This window comes from Miniopterus natalensis, chromosome 5, assembly GCF_054644295.1.
Source record: "Miniopterus natalensis isolate mMinNat1 chromosome 5, mMinNat1.hap1, whole genome shotgun sequence".
NCBI classification, from domain to species: Eukaryota; Metazoa; Chordata; class Mammalia; order Chiroptera; family Miniopteridae; genus Miniopterus; species Miniopterus natalensis.
The window spans coordinates 19199530-19222649 of NC_142085.1; the positions used below are offsets into that span (position 1 = coordinate 19199530).

At 34.2% G+C, this 23120-nt stretch overlaps 1 protein-coding gene across 2 annotated transcripts in view; it reads left to right on the forward strand.

Moving 5' to 3' along the window:
• Positions 1-23120, forward strand: part of CD2AP (CD2 associated protein) — a 91424-nt gene that overhangs the window by 55958 nt on the left and 12346 nt on the right. For both annotated transcript variants that reach the window (XM_016212736.2, XM_087817439.1), the window contains exons 10-15: positions 1498-1534; positions 2631-2693; positions 12933-13095; positions 13455-13597; positions 19604-19716; positions 20431-20532. In XM_016212736.2, coding sequence (XP_016068222.1) covers positions 1498-1534; positions 2631-2693; positions 12933-13095; positions 13455-13597; positions 19604-19716; positions 20431-20532 — 621 coding nt within the window. The remainder of the gene's footprint in view (positions 1-1497; positions 1535-2630; positions 2694-12932; positions 13096-13454; positions 13598-19603; positions 19717-20430; positions 20533-23120) is intronic.

Below are 23120 nucleotides of genomic sequence, written 5' to 3' on the forward strand. Positions count from 1 at the left end.
CTTGCCTGGAAGAAATTATATTTTTATTTAATTTTGTTGAAAATAAGGCAGTGTAGATCTTAACTGTTATTTCAGTGCATGTTTGGGAGGGTAAGAAGTGGACTTTGCCTTCTTAATGGATTTAATGTATCTGTTTCACTTCTCACGGTGAATAAAGTGAATCTTGAGTTTCATCAGTAACCTTTTGCTTTTTTGCAGCTTGATCTCTTTTTTCCCCCATAGAGCAATGGATCTAATTGAGTTTTAAAAATATGTAGAGGGGAAGGGAGTGAGAGTGCATATACACAGCAAGACAGTCTACCATATTTGAATTAGGGCAATACAGAAATCTCTTAATTTTTTCAGTCTTTCATTTAGTTAAGTGAATTATCAGGTTACTCTGTGGACGCTCACACTGTCTGATGCCTTTCCTTCCCTGGATTTGGTTCACTGTTGATTCAGCCTTCAGTCTGCTTTATTTTTATACTCCCCCCACCCCCATTTATTGATTTGAGAAAGATAATTGTTGGTTGATTCTTTTATGTGCCCTGACCTGAAACCTGAAACCGTGGTATATGCAGAGAGGATGCTCTAACCAACTGAGCTGCCTAGCCAGGGCCTATACTTTTCTAAATGAACACATTTTTTTGGTCTTTTATTAGATCCTTATATATTATTGATTATTAGTTATTTTTAATTTGGGAAAAACCAAATTCACATACTTAAAAATGTGTCTCCAGTTTTTTAACTCATTAAATGAAGTCTTAAGTAGTAAGTGAATCCTTATAAATCTAAAAGAATATGAATAAATTGAGGAAACAGACCTTTGCCTTTAATCTTCTCTTTGGGAGTTCTGAAAAGTCAAGAATGAAAGCTACATATATTTATTAGTTGCTCTTTTTTTTTTTTTTAAACAATCTGAATTTCCTTCTTTCCCTTTCCCTACCACCCCTCCCCACCGAACTCAGCTGTTAGACACAGTGAAACGATGCACAGAAATCTTAAACTACGGGAGGCAGAACAGAATGTTTTTGCTTATCATTAAGAATTTATAGGCTTATCTAATACTGATAAATTTAGAAATTTTATTTTTAATATATCTATTGATTTCAGAGAAAGGAAAGGAGAGGGAGAGAGAGAGATAGAAACATCAATGATAGGAGAGTCATTGATCGGCTGCCTCTTGCACGCCCCTGACTGGGAATGGAGCCCGCAACCCGGGCATGTGCCTTGACCAGGAATCGAACCCCAATCGCCTGGATCCTAGGTCGACGCTCAACCGCTGAGCCATACCCGTCCGGGCTAGAAATTTTTGAATTTTGATCAAGGAGATATTCTAATAGAATAAAGTTTTTCCGTGACATTTTGTTGAGTTAGGATTTTATAATTTTTAGCAGGTAGGGGTTAGAGAGATGTTCATATAATTTTGATTTTTAGTGAGCAGAAATTATTTTAACTATATTTAGTATGTGTTGAACTGTTTTTACCATTATTATTTTACCATTATTATTTTAATAGAAACCAAAGAAACCACCACCTCCTGCTAAGGGTCCAGGTATGTAAGAAAACTATTATTCAGTTTGTTGTTTTCATATCTTTTAAGTTCTAAAGTGGTGAAATTGGGTCTTATATACACCATTTATTTCTATTAGCAAAAAAAAAAGTATGTGCTTTATATGAATTTTTAGAAATATATAAAAATTGAGTGCTCACATGCATTAATATCTGTTAGTATTGTTCAAAGTACAAGGTATATAAAATAGGAATTTTGAAAATAATTTGTATGCTTTAGTTCTATATGATTTTGAGTTAAGAGAATTGACTAAGTTAAAATCTGCTGAGTAAACTTAATATATTGACCTGACAAAACCATTTTTTCTGTCTTTTCAAATGAAATCCATTTGTTAATGTCTCAAACAAATACTGATTATTTATGCACTCTTCTTTAAGAGAGTGTGCTAGTGATTAAACAAACTACAAGAGTTTATTTTTTTAAACAGTTGAATTAAACAAACCTAGAAGAGTTTTCTAGAGTTAACGTTTTATAATGCTCTTTGTCTATTTCTGTGAATTCCAAAGCCTCCAACTTCTGATGTTTATAAATATGGTACAGTTTTTTTTCTTGAAAGATTTTCTCTTTTTAGAATAATGCAAGCTGTTTCTTGCTCAGTGGTTTTTAGCTTTGTATTTGCTGACCTAATCCCAGAGCATGGAAAGCTCAAGTGAGAAGTAATTTTTATATAAGATAGTATTGATGGCTTTTTAGACACTAATTTGGTCTTACAAAGTTATTAAAATTATATAAAACATTTAATTCCAAAATGACAGCAGCATTTCACGCCTCAACAGCCAATATAGTACAGCACAACAATAGAATATTTCCATCATTATGGTTAGTTATACTGGACAGTGGTGGTGTAGCAGACGTAACACTTTCATTTGACAAAGGAACTGAGATTACAGTTATTACTTAATCATGCTAACAGTGGCAGGTTTAGCATTAAATTGAGCCTAATCTGTTATTGTTCTTTCTGTTAAACCATGTTTTCATCTGATGTTATTTTTAAACCTTTACTTTTTAGTAGTATAATTGTTCTTGTGCTCTAAAACGATTTTTTTTTAAAAAGTATGAACTTTGTGTTTTTCCTTAGCCCCAAAGCCTGAGCTGATATCTGCAGAGAGAAAGTATTTTCCTGCAAAGCCTGAAGAAAGAGGTGTGGCTAATTTTTCCACTTTTAGAAAAATAACTCTTTCTTCTGTTGTCATTCTAAAGAAAAACATCTCTCCACACTGGGTTTAGTGTTTACTTTTCAATGTGTGGTGTGTTCTGGGAGGAAGTAGTTTGCCAGGATCCCTTAGGAAGTTAAGATTTTACTCAAACTGATAACCAGTTTACATTCATTAAACTGTTAAACCATTTCTTTAGTAAGGATGTAGTATTTATTCATAGTTATTTCAAATGCTGTATAAGAAAACTAAGCATAAACATTTTTATAGTGACCTAGTTGAAATAAATTAATTTTTTTTTTTTTTAGGGATCTGTGTGTTCTTATTTAAAACATGGAAGTGGGTTATTGTGTATTATTTAATTTTCATTTCATTTGTCCTGTAAACTTGAAAAGTTATTTAAGGTACCATATGTATTTTGTTAAAAAACATTACTTAGTTTGTGTAGTTATTATTAATTTGGAGAATATACCTCCTTCATACAGAAAGATCTGGAATGGTTATGTCTAGTAGATGAGGCTATATGTGCATGCAAAAATTTGAATAATGTTTTAGAATGGTTTTGTTTCTGCTGCCTGTCTTTGTCTCTTACCTAAAGTGTGATTGACCTCTCTTAACTGATTTCTTCTACTCTAGTTCCTTTTTTGGCTTATATTTTACATCTTTTCAGAATTTATTTTTTAATAGACTATGTTTAGAACTGGTGTTTTTTTTTTAATTTATTGGTTAGAGAGAGAGAGATAAACATTGATTTGTTGTTCCACTTATTTATACATTCATTGGTTGATTCTTGTATGTGCCCTGACTGGGAATCTAACCTATAACCTTGGCGTATTAGGACAATGCTCTGACCAACGGAGCTACCCAACCAGGGCTAGAACAGTTTTAGAGTTAAGTAAAATTGAGCAGAGAGCGTGTACTCCCTACCTACACACATGCTTAAACTTCCCCACTATCAACATCCTGCACCAGAGTGGTACATTTATTAAAATCAGTGCACCTCCATTGACACACATCATCCAAAGGTTGTAGTTTTCATTAGGGTTCACTCCTGGTATTATACATTTTATGAGTTTGACAAATGTGTTATTTGAAAAATGTATGTTTGTAATATCATACAGAATAGTCTCACTGCCCTAAAAATACTCCCTGCTCTGCCTTTTCATTTCTCCTTACACTTAATCCCTGACACTCACTGATCTTTTAATTTTCTCCATAGTCTTGCCTTTTTCAGAATGTCATAATAGTTGTCATATATAGCATGTAGCCTTTTCACATTGACTTTTATTTTGTAATATGTCTTTAATGTTTCTTGAAGTCTTTTCAGAATTTGATGACTCATTTCTTTTTAGCGCTGATTAATATTCTATTGTCTGGGGCCATTAACCTATTAAAGGGTTGCTGTCAAGTGTTGGCAGTTATGAATAAAGCTGCTCTTAACATCTCTATGCAGGATTTTTTGTGTACATAAGATTTCAGTTCACCAGGTTAAATACCAAGGATTGTTAGATCATATGGTGAGAGTATGTTTAGCTTTGTAAGAAACCACCAAACTCTTCCAAGGTGTGTGTACCATTTTGCATTCCCACCAACAGTGATTAAGGGCTCATGTTGCTCAACATCCTGGCCAGTATTTGGTGGTGTTGGGAACTGATTCCAAATTATAGTTTTGTTACCATCTTCTACCGTTTTCAGTCACTAAATGCAGCAACTACTTATAGTTTTCTCCCTGAATATGTTATACATCTTTGTAGCTTTATCTCTTACTCATTATTTGAACTGATCTTTGCCTGCATGTGCTAGGCAGAGTGCCAAGGTTTGGGAAAACCTCAGCATAATGCTGCTGATTCCAAAGAAATAATCTGAAGAACTTGCTGTGAAAGACATGGGTTTATTAGGACTTACGTGTGCACTGGGGGTGGCCAGCTGGTGAAGTTTTCCCACTGCACCAGCTGCCACCGGTGAAGTTGAACCGCTAAGTCCCATCTGGCCTACAGACTGGCCACACGGGGGGCAGCCGGCCTGTGGTATTGTTTCGCCGCCACCCAGACATTCCCAGCACAAGGTTTTGTAGAGAACAGAAAACAGAGAAATGCAGGGCATGCAGGGCAAGGGGGACAGGCTGTGTGAAATCAAAACACTAGCTCTTTTCTTGACTGAGGAGCTGGCTAGGCTCCCAAGGTCTCATAGTGTGTGCTTACTTATGGCCTTCACTGTATTTCCTACAAGGTGGGAGGGGAAGTTGGAGCATGGGAAGGGGCCCATGTTCCCATTTACCGTACAGCATGGAAGTTTTACTTCCTTTTTTCCGTTTGAGTATTTTTAATTTGATTTAAAATAATTTATACTTAATAAAAGCATTTCTTAATTTCAGATTAGTCCTTTGTGGTATTGCTATTGTTAGGTCTGATTTTTGGATCAGTTCATTATACTACTTGGTTATAATATTTGTACACATGAAACTCATGTAGAAGTGTGTTGCTGGCTTCATCATTATATTCCTTTTATAGTCCTCTCCATTAAGTAGATAGTGGTTTGTTAAAATTCAGATACTGACTTCTATTTTCTGCGATCAGTGAGTTGATCTTATAAACAAAATCAAAGATAATACATTTTTTTTTTACATTTATCTCCTCAAAATCCTGGCCATGATAAAGTAGCAAAGACTGAGTTTTCCTTTCTGAGTTAAACAACTTGGAAACTGGACAAAATATTTGACACAGTTTCAGTTACTGAACAATAGGTAGCATAGTATTGTTATCACTGAGAAATTTTCACTGAAACCAGTGAGGCAAGCCCTGAAATTATCCGCAGCTTATTGTCTAGAAGCATTTTGCAGGCAACAGAAAACAGGAGGCCAGACAGAGCTTAGTTTTTCTGCAGAGTAGAGGAGATTGGGGTTTAGGGAGCCCAAGGTAGCTACATTGTGTGAGGCAGAGTGCCAGAATGTCTGTAACTGCACACAGAGAGCACTCAGAGATCCTGTAGGATTTACCATGAGGCTTTCTTGGTTGAATACTGAATTACACACATGTGTAAGAAAATTTTCATAGCTGGAGATTAAGTGCTAGAAAGCATTTGGTGAAGTAATTTCTGGAACTCACAGAAAATTTGTTCCTACAAGCCACAGTGGAAAGAACTCACAAGGCATTGGATAGATTTTCTAAAAGGATATCTCACCTTAGACTAAAGGCTTCTCTGCACCTACCTTGGAAACAGATGAAACTAATTTTAGAACAAAATTCAGTAAAATGTAAAAGAACACAGACATACCTTATTTTATTGTGCTTGACTTTATTGTGCTTCACAGATTTTGTATTCTTTTATAAATTGAAGGCAAGATCCTCCACCAGCAAAGATTACAGCTTGCTTTATTGTGATACTTGCTTTATTGTGGTGATTTGGAACTGAACCCACAATATCACCTAAGAGTATAAAATTTACATAGTCCATTATCTGATGGGGGGGGAAAAGAACAGGAGAAAATAGTAACTCATAACTCAAAGAAAAATCAGTCAATTTAAAGAGACCCAGAAATGATAAGATATAATGGAAATAGCAGCAAGAACATTAAAACAGCTATTATAAATGTATCCCATGTGTTCAAGAATGTGGAAGAAATTCGAACATGGTGGTAAGAGAAATGGAAAATATAAAAAGAAAACCCAAATTGGACTTTGGTGGATGAGGAATACAATATCTGAAATGAAAAACACTGAATGGAATTACCAGGAGATTGGAGAGTAGAGAAGAAAATATTAATGAACTGGAAGATAAAACAATAGAATGTATCTAAAATGTATAGAAAAAAGACTAGGACAATGAACAGAGCACCAGTGGTGTGAGAGACAATATCAGTTGGCTTTACTTATGTGTAATTGGAGTCCTTGAAGCAATAGATAGAGAATGGTAACAGGAAAAAATATCTGAAGAAGTAATGGTTGAAAAAATTTCAGATCTGGTAAAACTATAATCCTACAGATCCAAGAGCTCCAAGCAAAAGAAACCTAAAAGAAACCACTTTAAGGCACATCATAATACATTTCATGAAAAGCAGTGACAAAGAGAAAAGCATAAAGTTGGAAATAAAATAAGTGTCAACCTTGAGTTGTCTACCTAGCAAAAATAACTTTCAGGTAATGGATGCAAAATAAAAATTTCCAGACAAAATCTGAGGGAAGTCATGACCAGCAGACTGTATATGCTACATAGGAAATGTTAAAAGTTCTTTTTTGGAGAAGGAAAATGATGCTATATAGGCATTCGAATGTCACAAAGTAATGAGGATTGCCAGAAATGGCAAATATATGAGTAAATAGAAAAGACTTTTGTTTTCTTAGTTTTAAACCTTAATACTAAAACTTCACTGAAAAGATTTTGAAACATTTTAATGCGTCCGTGCAAGTATAAGAATTGTTTTATAAGTGAAACAAGATCAAAGATCTACCCTTGTTCCATAGTCAGCAGAACGAGCTATTTCAAACCGTGTCAAGAGCCATGTTAGGAGCCTTAGCCTTCTGACAGGAAATACAGTATATTTCACCAGTACATGTGTTCATGACTTTTATCTCTCATGATCCTAGTTGCACGGGAGATACCCTTTGAAAAGCTCTGCTGTGTTGGGGAGGGAAAAAAAGAGCTACAAGAAACATGCATTTGATCATCTTACCTTTGAGGATGCTTTTTCAAATCTTAACAATGGAGCTTATATCTTCACTGTGTGCTTCCTGCCCCATGCTGCAAGGTGTATCTTTTCAGGCCTACATAGCAGTTTTTTGCCCCTGATTTTCTCAGAGGTACCTTAAATGCCAGCCATGCTATGCCTCAGAAGAGTCATACTATCAACACTTTGGAGTACAAGTTTTCCTCCTGCTTTAGGGGAAAGCTTTCTTGGACATACCTGTCAGTAGTCTACTTCATTGTTGGTGCCCTTTCTCCTCCTAGGTATGAAATATGTATGAGTAGAAAGGGATAAACTGTTATTTTGGGGTGCCAGGCAGGGAGGCAGATAAATGTGTAGGTTAGAATGTAACAAAAACTGGTATAAAATCAATTAGATGGTAACCTTTAACATGTCCTCCCCCAAAAGGCCCCAGGGACATCCATAGGAAGAGCATGATAGGCTGCTGAAGCCTAGCCTGGTTCCACATTTTTATTATTAGAGGCAGTGAATCTGTGCTCACTTTTTCTTGCGGAGCATTTCTTTTAGAGTTTCTATTTGAGAAGTGGGATCAGCTGATTCCCAAGTAGAACATAACCAGATAATAAACCCTTCCAGTCAGGAACTAAGCACCATCATGTTAATAATGGCATCTGGTTTCCTAACTAGCAATGGGAAGGGAGAGATGTGCTAGTGTATATTCCTTCTTGAAGTTTGTTGATGATGATGTTTTCATTTCTGCATCTGGCACAGATTTTAGCCTGACACTGAAGGGCAGCAAATTAGAATTGCTGAGAAGCTGTAGTCACATGCTAGGATTTCATGAGACTACACAGTGAGGGTCTAGTTGGCTGATTCTGGGATTTTGAAGCCCAATAAATCTTACCCTATCTCCTTGAAAAAGATTTCTGGTTCAGTTGATTTCGTCTCTTATAGAAGGTCATGTAGCTGTTGCTGGTTCCCTTCCAAAGGGGTAGGAGCATGTTTAATTCATTCACTAATTTACTAAACTAAAAATTAATAAGGAAGAACTGTCAGAGTTGAATCTTGTGTTGTCTTATTCTTGACTTTCTCATTTATATACTTAAAAGCTTCAACCACCACGTGTATGCTGCAGATTCCCTATGTTTGGTTGTTTTCACTTTATACTTTCTGCCTAGAATAAGTATATATAATTTCTTTTATGGAGGACCTAATGGTGGAACATGTTTTGTTTGTTTAAAATTTTTTTTCTTGTTCTTGAAAGATATTTTTGTTTTAGGTTGAATTCTAAGTTGGCAGAATAGTAGTTTTTGCCTAAAAAGGGAGTCTTGGAGTAGCTACTTTACAGCTTTGCTTGGGAGCATTCTTTTCTCTTGGTGAGCCAATAAATGGAATGCTTAATTTATAGAGAGTTAAAACTTTATGAAAATTAAATTGTGATAATAAAGGTGTGGATTTTCCAACTTCTATGCTGGCTATGGATTCTTAAATCAGTATTCTTCATGTTGCAGAGTGTTCAAGATCAGTGGTCACAATGTGCTTTTAAATTATGTGTTCTCAAACCTTGTGTAATACAGTTCACTTTAGTGTGCAATTAAAATCAAAATCCATGTGTTTAAGACTCATTTGAGGTCATTTATTATTGGAGGTACTAAACTCAAGTGCCTTTTAATCTGTGACACAATCTGTAGTACATAGACATTGAGTTGAGAGTTGGCAGGACTCTATTGTATTTTATATTTAGTGTGTTTACCAAAAAGGAAATGATACTTATCTCTAATGTTCTACAAAGAACATTTTGAAATCTCTAATATATCAGTCCAGACTGAACCTAAAAATAATCTTGACCTCTTAAGAAGTGGTAAACTATGTTCTATATTTATAACTACACCTGAAACAGACTTAATAAAAGTTAAACATATAGTAACATAAATGCAGTCAATTATGAATGAGGCAGCTTGCTTCTGCTAGATACTAGGAAGATAAAGAAATTACTTTTTCATTTAAAAAAATTATATCCCAACCTTGCTAGTTGAATAGTTAATAGGCATTAACTATTGTGATTGTACAGAGACTTAGAAAATGAACAGAATGTGTTGACTAAAAAGGTGAAGGTAAGTCCACAGAAAGAGAATATGAGAAGAATGAAAGCATAGCATATTCAGGAAATGGCTATAGACACCTAAAAGGAGTTGTGAGGAACTAAGCTAGAAAGGTAGCTTGGTACAGTCATTCTCAATCCTGGCTGCATATGAGAATTACCTGGGTGTCTAAAAAATATGCTGATGCCTAGAATCCTGTACAGAATTATTATAGGGTAGGACTCAGTAGTATTTATGACATGATTTTATCTGAAGACAAGATTGAGAACCACTTGTTTAGTTCATGAAAGAGGCCTTTCAATGGTATGGGAAGGAGTGTGTATTTAACTATTTGTTTACATCTCACCCTGCTCCAAAAAGGATTTAAAGTAGTGATAAGGGTTTCAGAATTTATACTACGGAAATTAAGTGTATGTTTACGTGTTTCCCTCGAATATGTGTATGTCATATACAACATATCAGCTTAATGTGTTTGAATGCTTCCTATTGCATTTTTGGAAAATATCCGACTTACAATATTTTCTCAAAAGCAAACTCTCTTGATTACATTAGCCTTATCCCAGCCTTGCAGGTTTTGAGTGATCTGGCTTCTATTGACTTTTCTAATATTTCTCATAATTCTCTTTTCTTGCTTACTGTATGTAGTATCTAGTTCCCTACTATATCATGTGCATAGAATACCAGTATTTTTTTCTTCATCATTACATGGTGTAGTACCTTTTCCCTGGAATCCCATTTCTCTCATACTCCTTTTAGAAGGAGTACTTTCTGTAGCTAACTCCTTTTTATTTTTTAGGTTTCAGCTATAATATCCAGCTTAACGTCACCTACTTGAATTAGTTTTTAAGTTATTCTGTCTAAAAGTTGATATAACTCATATGTCACATATTTGTTTAGATTTTTTTTTATTTTCTCACGTAACTAAACTTCATAAGGGCAGAGGCATAGGGAGAGAGAGAGAGAGAGAGAGAGTGTGTGTGTGTGTGTGTGTGTGTGTGTGTGTGTGTATCTGAATCTTATTTGACATTGGTTCTGTAGTTCCTTGCACAGTAGATATATGATGCATAGGGATACGCAGTACAATGTTTATTGTGTAATTTAAACACTGATGTTCAGATAACGTTTTTCTGAAACTTTCTTCTTGGGCTATTTAGGTAGATGGGGTATGGATAAAAGGAAGTTGGGATGTTTTAAGAGCAAAGGACATAAAATCCTTATTCAAACTTACTTAAACAATAGGAAAACCATCTTAGATAATTCCAAATCCAGAAGTAGGAGCCATCTGACCTCCCACACCCTGAACTCTCTAATTTTATTATGGACCTGGATTATCTTTCTTTCCATTCTTCCATCCTTAGTGTCTACTTTATCTTCTAATTGATTCCCCTTGTGGTTACAATAGTGTTGACAGTGACGATCAGAGCAACATGATTTCTTGTCCATTTGATAGGAAAGAGAGGAAAACCTCTCCACAACCATGAACTGTAAGTCCTTTTCAGCTTTTGGACCAACTTTAGGCACATGCATTTCCAGATCGATTAGTCTTATAAAAAGAACACTGTGCACTTACTAGCTTGGTGTAATCATATGAAGGAAGGGTATATTTGAGTTAATAAAATACATTATCTGCTAAAGAGACTGATATATATCAGGCTCTGCAGTAAGGAGAGTGGTTTAGGTTTTACATTAGCACATCTTGTTAAATGATTGGATCCCAAGGGTTGTAAGGATGGGGAAATGAGATGGTATGAAATAGAGACAGTTTCTGGGGGGAAATATGCATGAGTTCAGCTTTTTACATGTAATTTGATACAAATATCAGAAATATAGGATGAACTTTTGTTAAGAGTTTATATTAAGCATTTATACAGAATCAAGAAGTACATGGAGCCCTAGCTGGTTTGGCTCAGTGGTTAGAGTACCAGCCCTCGGACTGAAGGGTCCCGAGTTCATTTCCGGCCAAGGGCGTGTACCTTGGTTGCAGGCTCCATTCCCTGCCTTGGTCAGGGTGCATGTGGGAGGCAACCAATCGATATGTCTCTCTCACATTGATGTTTCTCACTTTCTCTCTCTCTCTCCCTTTCATTCTCTCTGAAAACCAGTGGAAAAAATATCCCCGAGTGAGGATTAAAAAAAAAAAAAAAAAGTACATGGATCCCAACATTGTGAAATGCAAAGAATACTACCCTGTACATTCATTGTAGCCATGCTGCTAGAAACAAAAGACAGATAAGCCTGAAAGCAGGATGAAACTGAATTGATTTCAAGCTGTTATTTATATATCTGTTAAAAGAAGTGTATTCAATTAGTGAACTTCTGTTTGTTATCCTTTAACATCTTCCATATATATTTTATAAAACATCTTTTTAAATATTTTATAGAAATTTAAGTTTGGATGACCAGGGTTTTACTAGACTAAGCTATATTTTAAATTATCTAAGGAAGCTATCCATACATGATAAAACTGAACAATGGTATTTTGTTATTTTCATTGTTTGTTATTTTCATAGTTTGTTAGATGAAACTAGTGATTTTGAATGAGTGCTTTACCCAGTGCTTGCAGAGTTTGTTCAAGATTCATTATCACCAGTTTCTGATTAACGTGAAAGTTCATGAAATAATTCGTGGTCCTGAGATAGATATTGTTTTCAAAAACCAAGTGAACTTTGAAAAGTACTCAGTATTGCACTTAGGAGTTTCTTATTTTTGCATATATGCCATATAACACATTTTTTGCTGACTGCTGTATAATGGATATCTAACGTGTGCACGTGTGTCAGTTTTGATACTTGTTCTTATTACCTGAGAGATCAGGAACCAAGTATGTCTTTGTGTATATAGTACCATGTACTTTTGGTGAAAAATTTGTTTTTCATAATATGGTTTGAAATTGTCCTCAAGGTTGTTTTGTCCAGCATATTTTCTAATTTATTTCATAGAATTATTAAATGATATGCTCTTAATAAAATTCCTAACACCAAGGTGAGAATTATAAATATAAGGCTGTAATTTTCTCATTTCTAACTAATCAGCCTAGCCTCAGTTTCTCTTAATATTTGATTTTTTTCTTTGTCATTGTGATTATTTCAAAATAATTATGTTAACACTAGAATTCCTATTCATTTTTAGTTCTCTCTATTTCATTTTCAGAAAGTGGTCTGGATTTAAGTCTAGATAATATTCTCGGCTTAGAGTAAAATCTTGAGTGGTTATATTTGAGCAGAATACCACCCCTACGAGCAAAGGATGCTGGGAAGACAATAAGAAGCAGACATTATTTGTATTTTAGAAACTTATTTGGGGTCCCCCACCCCACCAAAGTAAACTTTTTTTTAGATATTTAGGCTTATTACAGTATAACTTAAAACTTAAAACACAAATAATTTCTGTTTCACATTTTTCCAGCCTGACATTAGCTTTAAGCCATAGAAAAACCTGAACAGTTCCCATTGTTAATAACTTATTAAATATTTTTTACTCAGATGAAAAATCCATGCTGGAACAGAAACCTAAACCAGCTGCTCCACAAGTCCCACCAAAGAAGCCTACTCCACCCACCAAAGCCAATAATTTATTGAGATCTTCTGGAACAGTGTACCCAAAGCGACCTGAGAAACCAGTTCCTCCACCACCACCTGTAGCTAGGTAAGTTTTACATAGTTTTAAGTTAGCTTGTTAATTTACCTGCCTTTGACATCAATGGTTCTACTGCCCTTCTAAATCTCAAAGAAATTTTTTATGTATTTGGTTTCCATGTTTTTTTTCTATAGACTTAATAATTCTGTTAAATATTAATCTTATACTCACACTGGTGAATGTACTCATATTAAGCTGTTCTTACATTTCTGATTTTATTGGGAATAGTTTTAGGGTAGAGGTCATTGTTTATGAAAATCATTTTATAGAACAGAAAGAGAAATCAGTATTATGCTATAACATCTTCGGTGTCAATTAAAATGTTAAAAAGCGGTCATGTTGCCTCTGTTGGATTTTTCTCATTTCAGGATTAATGGGGAAGTGTCTGCCATTTCATCAAAATTTGAAACCGAGCCACTATCAAAACCAAAGCTAGATTCTGAACAAGTACCACTTAGACCAAAATCAGTAGACCTAGATTCATTTACTGTTAGGAGCTTTAAAGAAACAGGTAAGTTAACATGTAGAAAGGTGGTATATTTTAAAAGTTGCCAATACAGTTTTCAGAAACTTTTTAAAAGAAGAAATTGGTGTATGCAATGTGTGTATGGGCAGATATTAAATGCTCTATGAAATATTTTTTTAAATTTTAATATTTTAAATATATTTTTCAGTTTCATTGTTAACATAAACTCGAGGTCAGTTACTCTTTGATTTTTTCCCCTCACTATATTGGAAAACGTACTACTTATTACCTTTAAAAAGGCGACTTTGTCTTTCCTCTTTTCAGTTTGCCAATACCAAAGCTCTGACCTAAACATGGCCTCCCACAGTTTTTAAAATTTGAATGTTTTATAGATCCTTTTATCATGTATTTTGGATCCTGCCTATTCTGGAAGAAGCCATATTCATTAATAATTTCTAGAATTTGAGATGTTGATTGTATTTTAGAGGCATTCACTAAAATATATTATGTTTTATCTGATGAAAATTATTCATATTCATGGTTAGTTAAATAAAATAAAATCCCCTTTGTGTTTTTAAAAAATATTCTTTCAGTTGAGGTTAGTGGTAAAAATATGTCAGTTTTTATTGTTTTCTGTTTGATGTAAAATACAGCTAGAAATGTGTTTTCAAAAGTAATGATTAGAGAAATAAAGATTTAGTATACAATTTTAACTCTGGAAGTTAAAATTTCATGGGCATTACCTTTTTAAATTCCACAATTTTCTGTGATCTTTATCAAAAGTCTTAAATTTTGATGAGTTGTTTTGGGAACTGCAGGAGTAATATTTAGAGCCTATATATTTTCTGTATTTTTATGTTACTTTGTATCATCCTTGGACATTTTTCTTTATTTGAATGTCTCAAGGTAATGGAAATTTGCAAAAAAATTTTAAGTAAATAAAAACAATTTTTAGTTTTTCAAAACTTTTTCTGTATGCAGTCACCAGTAAATTTGTTTCCTTTGCTACATTTCTAGTAGAAATAACCTGTAACCTTGTGTGAGAGCACTGATGGTTGAGAAGTTCTACTTTTTACTCTGTTTTTGGTCCCAATTCTTATATTTATAGCCATTTTCAATCTTTATTAGAAACCAGAGAGACTTTGTGGAACAGGGTTTTGAAATTTTCTTATTTCTTTTTTTATCAAATGAATAAGGGAGTAATTTAGAGATGCTGAGACTTTATATGGTCAAGAGACTAACAGCTGGCTTTCAAGCTGCTGTCCTTTATTCCTTCTGCTATCGTACTGCTCTTGGTGTGCCACACATATACCCTATAAACTTCAGAACATAGAAATTTTGGAAATTGACTTCATCTTAAGCGGCAAATATTTACTGAGAAGTGTTCTCTCCACAGTACTGTTTTAGGCACAAATGTGTCAACATAAAAGGCTTAGCTGCTGACAGCACTACTTGTCTCACAGCTCAACTCAGGCTGTTCCTTATTTCCTTTTTATTAGTATATCATGTTCTTAGTACATGGAGTAGAAAAGTGTTTTACCTCTTCTTTGGAAACTGTTTTGCATCAAATACAGCCTTAAGTTTGGCATTAGGTTGAGGTATATTTTAAATTATATTGTGGGCTCAATTTGAGGTTTTAAAATCTTTAAACAGCATATCAATCTAGCTCTTCAACGTAAGTTTCAGAAAGTTTAAAAAAATACAAAAATTCCTTTAGTTTTATTATGTAAAGTAATAAATAATATCAGGTGAAATGATGTAGTAGAAAGGACACTGACATTGTTGTTAAACAATGTGGGTTGTAAATTATTAGCTGATGATCATTATTGGCATGTTTCTTCTATGTAATCTATTTTCTTGCTTAACTAACATTTGAGTGCCCCAAAATCTCTATGATACTTATTGGAATACCTGACGTGAAAGTTGTTATAAAAAGTTACTTTCCTTCTGCTCCCCTCCTCCATTTTAACCCCATCTCATTCTGGTTCTGCTCCTATCTATAAAGGATGTAAATTCCTGATTCTACTCTCAGGATTTTCCTGTATATAAAGGCATATAAAACACATATATGTATATAAATATATACTCTGACTTTTGTACATATAAGAAAAACATTCCTTGAACAGTCAATTTGGTTTTCTTTTTCCTTTTGAAAAGTGTATATATAGCCTCATATATGATATAAAATAGTACTACAAATTATAGAGCTGTTATAACCATGTTTTAATTGTGTGTTTTTAAACACTTCATCAAAAATTGGCTAGGATAATCTCACTGCCACTACTGGTTAATTAAAGTTTATGTGGTCTAACTATTTCTAAAATAGTCAGTTTTCCAGGAAGTAAAATGGATTTACAATTTGTTTTAAAATGTAAGATAGAATATTTAGCGGTAACATAGCTATGTCATTGAGAAAGCACAGCTGATGTGATGAAGTATTCTTAGAGTATAGTATTTTATCTTTTTAAATTCTTTTTCTGTGGTAAATTCTTCTTGGGATAAAAGGAAAGTTTAGAAATACATACATGATTTGATCCAAAGCCTTTATTTTTAAATAGGGAACCATTCTTTCTCTTTAGTCCTTTTTGATAGTTGATCTATTTTTGTTTGAATTACTTTCCCAGTATGTATTCATTTATTTCTTCCAGAAAGAATTATGGTCCAATTTTTCTGTACCTACCCATTCAGTGGTAGACACTGTGAAAAAATGATACTGTATTAGAACTAGGATACAAAAACAGTACAAATCCCCATACTCCAAAATGTAGAATTTACCAGGGATAAGAGCAGAGATTAAAATTTGTATTTTCTAATAATATCCTTGCTGTCATTCTAGAGAGTATCATAGGACATTACTGAATTTTCATTTATATATGTATGAGATTTCAAGTGTTGTATTGAGTTGCATTTTTATAGTGAGATACTTAAAAAGAATATTTAATATAGTTTTCTTCTATTAGATCATAGAATTAAAATTTTCTCATTTACTATCATTTACTGAAGACTGAAACTTGACTAAAAGGAAATTTAGTTTTAGTTAAAATTATATTAATAAGTTGTTAATATATTGATGTATTACTTTGACTACTAATATTAGCACTAAAACATCCTTTTGGAAACTGTCTTGGTATTCAGTGAGTAATAAAAAATGCTTCTTTCTAGTTAAATGTCTATTGAAATTTATACTCATTATAGTTTTCCCTTTGAAAAACAAAATTTAAAAAAGTCTAAAATCCAGTACACATCTTATGTAAGTGTAGATGATTTGTAATAGGTATATGCTAAACATTGAACTGGTTCTATTCGTTCTACAACTGTTCCTTTTTCCTGCTTTGTAAAATAATTTTTTTGGTTTAGTCTTTTTTCTAGACATTTCTATCCTTGACTTTTCTTTCCAGATTTTGTTTCCTAGCCTGTTTGCCATGTTTCCCTTCTTACGTGTCAGGAAATTATTCTACCTTTCTCCATTTTGGTAAGATAACAATTTATAAAAGAAATCAAAATAGTTTATTTAGTATAAATAGGTGGTGCACATTGATTTTTTTTGTTGTTGTAATTTTACTAAAAGTGTACATGTTGTCTGTCTATTCTAACCCTTTGGTTTTCCATTTTTAAATAAAATTCACGTTGGAAAAATTTTCCTGATTAGTTTAAGGTGTTTTTTGATAAAAGTTTTTCGTTTAATTGAAAAACCATAAAAGTCAGTTTATTTTCTCCCAAAATTTGATATTTCATTATGATTTTTAAAAACTCCACGTTTTCTTAGGCAATATTTAGAAATGTAAATGGCTGGCAGAGTGACAATATGATTGCAGGAGTTAAATGGTTGTCATGCCATTTATGCCACGTGTACAATCTAAATCTGTTATTATTTTCAGGGAAATTTAAATGTGTTCAAGTATAGCATGAGTCCAAAATGTGCACTATTTCCTTTTACTAACTTAATGGCTTAAATGGAGGACCTGAGAGAGATTTAGAATAGTAAAATTGTTTGCCTTGATATTGTAGCCCAAAACTGGACATATGAAAGGCCTTTTTACATGAGCATGATGTATAATTTTGCAAACCTACCTTTTATTTACCCTTTCAGTTTCATTTATCTTCATCCCTTCCTATGTTTTTCTGCTTATTTCTTTTTCTTTCTGCAAGTTGCTTAAATATGCATTTGAAAATAATCTCCATGAGCCAAAATGACTGGATTGTACTTTTCAAGATTTTTTTTAGGTTGTCAATAAACATCATTGTAAAAAAGCAATTTTTTTATCCTTTAAACTATAGTATATTTTTAACATTTTAAAAACATTATTTACTTTGTTGGTGACATTTACAGATAAAGTGAGGTATTTAAATATATATTTAAACTCAAGGTCTTTCACACTGTATAATGCCTTTTCCGTTAAAACCATTGTGTTTCTTATGGTTTGTTATATTTTATAATTACTTATAGACAATTATTGAATGACTGAAGACAATAATTAAACCAAGCACATTAGATTGCCTGTTGTGATATATTAACCTAGTGAGTAGATCTAATCCCAGAATGTGAAGGTGGAGGGGAATTAAGTGGTCAGCAGACATTTAAAGTTGTCACAAAATGCATATCGCCATACAGCGTGGTACCTCTTCCTCTGCCTTACGCTTTCTGTCCTTCTTCCCTTTAAAAAATTTATCTAAATGAATTACTTTGAATATGAAAATTGATGAATAAGCTGAGGGCAGTAATGATTAGAATCTTTGGGTTCTTTTACAAAATAACAAAATAATGAGGTGAGACATCTAAAAGCACATAAACATCCAGGCAGTGGTAATGTGAAGAAGATTCTATACCTGGAAGACTAGCCAAAGAAATCTGCCATTTCAAGTATCTTTACTGTGATTAATATTCCTAATTTGCAATCTGGGCTTAAGGAAGATACTGACAGTGGAAGTATCTGGAGTTAACCTTAAGGTTCTTGTATACTTACAGATACCTGGGCTTCAAAATTAAAATTAAAGATCAGCTCCCTTTAGCGAGGTGTTCTGGATCATGTAGAAAAAGTGAAGGCATTATACTGTTGTTTCAGAGATACGAATTATCTAGATTTGTCTTTACACCTGTTACTGGGTCAGAGGTCCACCAGCCTTTGATGGCGGGGAAACAAGTGAATGATATATATACAATTTTTTCTTGATCTCCCACCTGCCTTAGATTTATAGCTACCTTATGATTCCTAAACATGGTGATGTCTCAGCAGAAGTGCACTGAATTATAAACAGTGTGCATCCCAGCTGCAGTAGACTGTGTACATACATATATATATTTATACATATACCAAGACACATTAAATTATACTTTGACTTTACATTGAGAAAAGCAACTGGAAAGCAGAAGGGTCCCAGATAGAGTTGCGGCCTTAAATTAAAAAAAAAATTTTTAAAAAAATCTGATTTCAGAGAGAGGAAGGGAGAGGGAGAGAGAGAAACGTTAATGATGAGAGAATTGTCATTGATCTGTTGCCTCCTGCACGCCCCCTGCTGGGGATTGAGCCCGCAACCCGGGCATATGCCCTGACTGGAAATCGAACCGTGATCTCCTAGACCCTAGCTCGATACTCAACTGCTGAGCCACACCCGGCTGGGCCGTCCTTAAATTTTGAGTATCAGGATACCACCTGAAGTTTAAAACAAACTTTTTGTTTTAATTTTCTGATATCTATTGTAATTAGTTATGAGAAATAAATTTTTTTTTATAAGCAAGAACTTGAGAGCTTTTTTATGTAACAACAGCTTGTGACAAGTATAGGTTTATACCTTTCTAGAAGAACGCTCTGGTCTAAGTCTATTAAAAGTATGAATTATATATTGTTACTAAAGCCTTGTGCTATAAAATGTATCAGGTAAAGAGGATGTTTGTTTTTTATGGGTGAGTGTTGTTTTCTAAATGCATATGAAAAGCACAGGTCAGCTTGTGATTCCTTTTAATTTATAGTTTGTTGAAAAATCCAGAAATACTTTTTACCTTTTAAAATGCACAGTTATTTCTTAGTGGATACACTGAATTTTATTCTCCAGATATTGTGAATTTTGATGACATAGCTTCCTCAGAAAACTTGCTACATCTCACTGCAAATAGACCGAAGATGCCTGGAAGAAGGTTGCCTGGCCGCTTCAATGGCGGACATTCTGTGAGTTACTCATTGTTGTAAAACAAGGAATTTAGTAGATCCAGAGTCCTTCTGAAGAGAAGACTGAGGGAGGCATTATAGTTTTACTAAAGTTTAAAAATCAGGAAGATAGCTAATGTACTCAAGTGGTACATGGTTGGTTGTATTTAAGGAGATGTGGGGAATGTGTCCTGCTCATTTAACAGAGCTGGGATGGAAGGTTCCAGAACCAGAAATAGAGTTGTCCTGAGACCATAATCACAGAGCACTCAGAAGAGGACACAGGGTATTGTATAATCTGCCTGTCCAATAACAATAATTAAGTTGAGTGGTATATACTCACTTTAGGAAAGTTGGAGAACATCTTTCTCCTTGAAGTAGGAAGTGATTTTTGTAGTACTGATCCTGGTATTTAAATGTGCAACTTCTTTTTATGCTTTCTATACATAACCCAGGATATTAATAATACTTTATTGCTAATATATTAGCTCATAAGCATGATGGTGCTTTTAAATGACCTAAGTAGAGAAAATTTTCACTGCTGAGAGGGAACCTGTTTTTCCCTCAAGATCTGCAAGGGCCTTATTCAGCTTGAAATTATGTAACATCCTGTTAATAATGGAAAGCTGGAACAGTACATGCTGGGAACAGAGATAAACCTTACTTTATTATCCAAGTACTAAATTTTTTTTCTTTGGTGTTTTCTGTTTCTTCATTTAAAAAAATATCATTTAGCCAACTCAAAGCCCAGAAAAAGTCTTGAAGTCACCAAAAGAAGATGATAGTGCCAACATAAAGCCATCTGAACTTAAAAAGGATTCCTGCAGCTCTCCAAAGGTGAGGTGTGCATTGTGGTCTAAGGTTTGTGTACTTTTTAAGATTCTTTTTAACCATCAAAGCTATGTAATTTGAAGTGTCCTTGAAGAATTAGCTCTTCTGCCAAGAAATTAAATAATACCTGCTAAAAAACTGAGTTGTTAAAGCTAAGTCACACTATTTTCTGTAGATCTTCTTTTAAGATCATCTCACATTATTTTAAATGAGTAATACAGAAATGTTATGTTTTCTGTTTTTTAACACATAAATCTATACATCTATTTTATTTTCATTAAACATACACTCATTAAGTCAGAAGCATTCACTTGTTTACTTCTTACGTAGGTTGATGTTTTGCACCATAATAAGCACTGAATGTGCTTATTACTGGAATGAGTGGCAGAATATATGGATTCTTCCATCTAATAGATAGTGTTAACTCTTCTAAACTCCTGCCATTTTTTTAAAAATTTATTTATTTTTTTTTACCTTTATTTTATTTTTTTAATTTATCTTTATTGAAAGTATTACAGATATCCTCCCTTTTTTTCCCCCATTTATCCCTCCACCCCACATCTGGTCCCCACCCCACCCCCAGGCCTTCAACACACTGTCGTCTGTGTCCATGGGTTATGCATATATGCATATAAGTTCTTTGATTAATCTCTCCCCACCCAATCCCCCACCCCCACCTTCCCACTGAGATTCATTAGTCTGTTCCATGCTTCTATGTCTCTGGATCTATTTTGTTCCTTAGTCTGTTTTGTTTATTAGATTCCACATATGAGTGAGATTATGTAAAACTGAATCAGGAAGAATTAGAAAACCTGAGTAGGCTAATAACAACTGAGGAAATCGAAGCAGTAATAAAAAAAACTCCCAGCAAACAACAGTCCTGGTCCATACAGCTTCACAGGGGAGCCTTCTAATTCTTTAAGTTGTACGGTTAGATAGTTCACTAAAAATTTTTCTTGCATTTTGTGGTAGGCCTTCAGTGCTATGAACTTCCCTCTTAGGACTGCTTTTGCTGTGTCCCATAGATTTGGGGTGGTTGTGTGTTCATTTTCATTTGTTTCCAGGAAGTTTTTGATTTCTTTCTTGATTTTATTGGTAACCTATTCATTCTTTAATAACATGTTACTTAGCTTCCATGTGTTTGAATGTTTTGAGTGTTTTTACTGTAGTTGATTTCTAATTTCATGTCCTTGTGATCTGAGATGCTTGATACGATTTCAGTCTTCGTAGAGACTGGTTTTGTGTCCTAACGTGGTCTGTCTTTGAGAATGACCCATGTGCACTTGAGAGGAATGTATATTCTGCAGCTTTGGGGTGAAATGTTCTATAAATATTACTTAAATCCATCTGATCTAGTGTGCCATTTAGTTACTGTTTCTGTGTTGACTTTTTGTCTGGAAGATCTATCCAGTGAAGTCAGTGGGATGTTAAAGTCCCCGAGTATGACTATATTGCTGTCATTCTCTCCCCTACGGTTATTATTGATAGGTCCTTATTTATTGCCATTTTAATTATTTGTGCCTATGTTTCTCTATTTTATTATTACAGCAGTCCCTTCAACATTTCCTGCAATGCTGGTTTGGTGGTGATAAACTCCTTTAACCTTTTTTTGTCAGGGGTACTCTTTATTTCACCATCTATTTTGAATGATAGCCTTGCTGGATAAGTAGAATAGTCTTGGTTTCAGATCCTCATTTTACATTACCTTGAATACTATATGCCATTCCCTTCTGGCCTGTAGAGTTTCTAATGAGAAATCAGCTGACCGCCTTATGGGAGCTCCTTTGTAGGTAACATTGCTTTTCTCTTGCTGCCTTTAAGATTCTCTCTTTGTCTTGAATTTTTGGCATTTTAATTATGATATGTCTGGGCGTCGGCCTCTTTGGGTTCTTCTTGCTTGGGACTCTGTGCCTCCTGAACTTGAATGACTTTTTCTATGACCACGTTAGGGAAGTTTTCTGCCATTATTTCTTCAAACAGGCTGTCTAACCCTTGCTTACTTTCGACCTCCTCTGATGTGAATATTGTTACATTTCATGTTGTCCCACAGCTCCCTTACACTGTCGTCCTGTTTTTCAACTGTTTTTTCTTTTTGGTTTTCTGATTGATTTTTTTTTTACTCTTCTAATCCACTGATCCAGTCCTCAGCTTCCTCTAATCTGCTGTTTATTTCTTCCAATATATTCTTTAATTCTGCTATGTCATTCTTAATTTCCTTCATAGTTTCTATATCTTTTTTCATGCTGGTGAGCATTTCTGATCAGTATTCTGAACTCTATATCTGATAGATTGCTTATCTCCATTTCATTTAGCTCTTTTCCTGGAGACTTCTCTTGTTCTTTCATTTGGGGCTTGTTTTTTGCCTCCCCATTTTGGCTGCCTACTTGGGTTTATTTCTATGTATTAGGTAGATCTGCTAGGACTCCCAGTCTTTGGATGGTCTCTGGTGCTGGCCAATATCAGATGCTGTTTGTGACTGGCCTTGAGTACCCTGTTGGGAGCTATCAACAACCCACGACTTGAGGTCCCCTCTGTTGTGGCTGGGTGTGTTTGGACAGGACCAAGATGCACACCAAAGTCTGCTTTTCCAAGGC